Source organism: Micromesistius poutassou (assembly GCF_964030765.1).
Source record: "Micromesistius poutassou genome assembly, chromosome: 1".
In the NCBI taxonomy this organism is placed as follows: Eukaryota; Metazoa; Chordata; class Actinopteri; order Gadiformes; family Gadidae; genus Micromesistius; species Micromesistius poutassou.
The window spans coordinates 13246886-13251885 of NC_140271.1; the positions used below are offsets into that span (position 1 = coordinate 13246886).

At 50.6% G+C, this 5000-nt stretch overlaps 1 protein-coding gene across 1 annotated transcript in view; it reads right to left on the reverse strand.

Annotated features, from left to right (window-relative positions):
- The window catches only part of mast1b (microtubule associated serine/threonine kinase 1b), a gene marked incomplete at both ends in the record, with an annotated part of 40162 nt that extends 39859 nt beyond the window's left edge, over window positions 1-303 (reverse strand). Inside the window, one exon of the mRNA XM_084488772.1 lies at window positions 265-303. Coding sequence (XP_084344898.1) covers window positions 265-303 — 39 coding nt within the window. The remainder of the gene's footprint in view (window positions 1-264) is intronic.
- Between the last annotated feature and the right edge of the window lie 4697 nt (window positions 304-5000).

Sequence of the window (5000 nt, forward strand, 5' to 3'; positions counted from 1 at the left end):
AAGAAGAGTGAATATGAAACACACATCATATTTACTCTAGAGGTTCTCTATCTCTTCCGATGCACACATTCACCCACTGACAAGCAAGGCAGGCAACAGTCAACTCGCCAGGAGCAGTCAGGGGGAGGTGTCTCGCTCAGGGACACCTCGACACTCTGCTAGGAGGAGCCGGGGATCGAACCAGCAACCTTCCGGTTACCAGCCAACCCGCTCTACCTCCTGAGCCACATGCCTTATTCAGTAGTTATGAACGTTGGGCCTCACCTGCAGCCGGCGGCGCCGTATGATCCCGGAGTCGTCCATGTTGCTGGGTGCTGAGTCCTCCTAGACCTGGGGTCGTGTCCCGGTACTCTGAGTCCAGCTAGACCTGGGTCGGGTCCCGGTGCGGCCTCCGGTCCGGGCGACACCCGATCTGCGAAACAACAGGCGTCCCACTTCACGTCAGACAGCCCGTCGCCCCCCTCTGCGGGGGTCCCATCCCCGGAGACGGTGCTAAGGGTTCTCTTCGGAGAGAGAAACGCCTGGCCCGGTACGACCCCTCTGACCTACGACTGATGAGTGATCTAGGGTAGTGATAGGGGATGTACGGTGATCTAGGGTGCTGATAGGTGATCTAGGGTAGTGATAGGTGATCTAGGGTCCTGATAGGTGATCTAGGGTCGTGACAGGTGATCTAGGGTCCTGATAGGTGATCTAGGGTACTGATAGGTGATCTAGGGTAGTGATACGTGATCTAGGGTACTGATAGGTGATCTAGGGTACTGATAGGTGATCTAGGGTGCTGATAGGTGATCTAGGGTAGCACCAAAACTGTTAAACGGTGAAACCAGCAGCGACACCGACCCGTGCCGCTGGGCCTGGCCGGCCACCGTCGCGCTAGCCCCACTATGTAGCCTCGCGTTACCGTTCAACATCACCCGCGGGACCCGCGCTAAGTTCGCCCGACACCCAACAAAGACCCGCTCAAAGACCCGCTTAACGTTAACGCCTCACCCCTGAATGTGGCCGGTAATCAACCTCCTGCCCCGGCCGTATCCCGCCTAACGAGCCCAACACGTCCCCGGTTTACCGTCGCCGAGTGAGAGACGCTCCTCTTCCTGGAGTCCAGCGGTCGCCTTGACATTGCTGCCGCCTCGCGCGTCTCCTCTTGCCGCGTCCCCGTCGCCCCCGGCGGGAAAAACGCAGAGCGTGCGTGTCGTTATCAACCGTCCCGCGAGTCAAACCGCGATAAAACACCGTTTTCCTACTCCCGGTTCATTGATGACACCGCCGCCGCCTTCTCCACTTCCCTGTGAGACTGGCCGGTGACAGCCTCGCGATATCACGACCCCCCTCTCCGTCCGAGGGATTCCCTCTCCCCTCCTCCACGCGAGCACCGACGGTGTCGTCAGCGGGCCAATGGGCGTCGAGGAGCACGGGCCGTGGTCGTCAGTCACCCTCCGACTCGCCGTAGTGGGGTGTCGTATTGTTTAAACGTGGCGGGAAACTCGCACTGAGAAGAAGCCGCTCGCGCAGACCAGCACCATGGACAGCGACACGCAGCCTCGCGCTGCTGCAGTACGGTGCACGAGCGCGCCTGTAGTCAATATTCCCATGTCCGTTAATGTTGCAACGGACGTGACGGTTGGGAATATAGTCCCCACAAACAACAATGGACGCCAGCACGTTTGAAAAACGAGTCCTATATTCCCTATATACTATAATTATATGTGCCCCTATAATATAGGGGCAGGCACATATGATTAGTATAGCCTATAGGGCCTATATACTATAATCATATGTGCCCCTATATACTATAACCTATGTGCCCCATATACTATAATCATATGCGCCCATATACTTTAATCATATATCATATGTGCCCCTATATACTATAATCTATCATATGTGCCACTATATACTTTAATCATATATCGTATGTGCCCCTATATACTGTAATCATATGTGCTGGTAGTTAGCTAACAGCTACTAGCAGGACATTAGCCTAGCCATCGAGTAGGATCCATTAAGCCGTCATCAGTCCTCAGTCTCTGAATAAATAATGTGTAGGTCTGTCTCCGCCGTGCCCCCAGGGCCATGGACACCAGTCAGGGTCCCCTGTGGTGTGGTTAAAATACACACTGAATACTACACACTGTACACCAGTCAGGGTCCCCTGTGGTGTGGTTAAAATACACACTGAATACTACACACTGTACACCAGTCAGGGTCCCCTGAGGTCTGGTTAGAACAAAGAGCAGTGTGTGTGGGACTCGATCACCACACACACACACACACACACACACACACACACACACACACACACACAGTTGTGTACCATTTAGGGTCCCCTCCTATAAGGAGCGCTACTTAGCTTACTGGAGCTAATGCCTCGCTTTCAGCTCTTATAGGAGAAAAAATAGAAAGACTCTTTACTTTCTCTTTTCTCTCCTACTACCTTTGATATATGTGTCATATTTACATGAATGTGGTGTGAATACATGTTATTAATGTGTTTGTTGGTTAAGCGCTAGTCAGCTTACCGGAGCTAATGCCTCGCTTTCAGCTCTCTGACTCTTTGTAGGAGAGAAAAGGAGAGTGAATATGAAACGAGGACGCCATACAGACAGGCAGAGAGACAGACAGAAAGGAAGCCAAACAGACAGATTGACAGACACCGGCACGGAAAGACAGGACGCCATACAGACAGGCAGGCAGGCAGACAGACAGCCCGCAGTGAGCCCTCTGTGGTTTTTAGGGTTGGCCAGGATCAAATCCTCTCAGTCGTCAGAGGATTGCATAACAACCTGGGGGGGGTGGGGATTAAGACTTTTCCTCCGTTTTGACATATGGTGATAAGCCCAACTCACACACACACACACACACACACACACACACACACACATACACATGGCCTCCTCCCGCCCATCCTCCCTATAGGCAATGCCAGGGGATCAGAAGCACAGCCTAAAATGAAGTATGAAATGAAAAACATGTCATCATATTTGGTGATCCTGGCTCGATGATGACCTCACTTCCTGCACAACGCATCACTCCATTCTGAACTAATATAAGCTCCCACTCAAATAAAACCACAGCTGCAGTAGAGATGCACGTGTGTGTGTTTGTGTGTGTGTGTGTGTGTGTGTGTGTGTGTGTGTGTATAATTTGATTGGATAAATACAGCTGACCAGGCCTTCTGTTTGGCAGACAGACAGAGGGCCACTCTGTCTGTCTGTCTGTCTGTCTGTCTGTCTGTGGGTCTTGCAGTAGACACACACAGCTGCTCTGCACTGTTTAAAACAACCAAGACCACACACACAGTAATGCACATACAGACACACACACACACACACACACACACACACAGACAATTGTGCATGCACACACACACATATGTCCACACACATGCATTCCCTCACTTTCACTGACACATTTGCACACACAACACTAACCTTTTTTCAGGAGTTGGGAGGGCAATAGCTGCCATAATAGATGTAATGGTAGCGTAGAACAAGCAACTGGTTTAAGTAAAGATCTAACTGGTAAGAGTCAGTGTGAGACCAGGGTTATAGTATAATGTGCAGAACAACTTAACGTGTGTATCTTAACGTACAGTGAGAACAACGCAGACGATATGGAGGAGCAGGGAGGTGCTCGGTTTGGCCTCCGCAGCCAGCAGCTGTCAGATGAGCGAGTGCAGAGCTTGTGTACACAACGCAAGTGAGCCTGAAGCTGATTGGCCAGCGTATGAGTCAGCTCAGCGATCGCTGGTCGCTAATTGGTAAGCTTGAGCTCGGGCATCACCGACGGCGGTGAGGAATTAGGGCGCCGTGACTGACCGGGTTTAGCCATTTCACCGAGTAACGTTAGGGTGATAAATCAACGTCACAAATCGCTGAGTCACCGGCTGATTCCTGCTGACTTTGAGCAGGGTCACAGTGTTACGGCGTTTAGCTCAGAGATATTGTCCAGTTTTGACGACTCTGTATACGTAGCGTCGTCTAGTACTAATGAATAACAGACAAAGTCGTGAGCACCGAGTCACACCCCATCGGCCGCCTTAACCAACGCTAAGCTTAGTGATTATTATTCACGCACACCCAGCCGTGCGAAGGCTGAAATGGGTTTATTAGTCAGACTATTACTAATAGTAGGAGCGGTATTTGTATTACTGAGGTTGTTAGGAGAGAGGAGAGGAGAGGAGGGGAGGAGAGGTGGGGAGCGGAAAAGGAAGGATGAGAGAGGAGAGAAGGAAGAGTCAAGGCCCACACAAACCATGTGTCATCAAAGTCATGTGCATCACCTGTGCAGATGTAGCCTGCAGGCTTCATTAAGTTAGATCTGCCCTTTCCTCTCTGCTCCCAGAAGCAGCTTTCAGTTTGGTTTATGGTCCTTCTCTGTGTTGACCTGGTCGCAGCAGCAGAGTGTTTGTATTGTGGTATATGGTGTGTATATGTTTGTTTTTGTATATATGTGTGTGTGTGTGTGTGTGTGTGTGTGTGTGTGTGTGTGTGTGTGTGTGTGTGTGTGTGTGTGTCTGTGTGTGTGTGTGTGTGTGTGTGTGTGTGTGTGTGTGTATGTGTGCGTGCGTGCGTGCGTGCATGCATGTGTGTGTGTGTGTGTGTGAGCATGTGTGAGAAACAACATAGCATGATGTAACCAACGGATGTCTAGTGCAATGTTGCGGAACTGGAGAGACAGATGGACTCCGGAGCATGACACACACACACACACACACACACACACACACACACACACAAAATCGACAGACAAACGGGCACACAAGAAACACAAATGAACACACACTGAGACAATCAGACAGGAGAAGATAGAAGCAGTTAATAATAGCAGTTAATCATCGACCTGACAGCATTTCCACACACAGACACACACTAACAATCACACTCACACACACACACACACCCACACACACACACACACAAACCCATTGCTCTTGCCTCTTGCACACAATGAAGCAGCAAGATAGAAAATGTTAAAGAGAATAAGACATACACAAT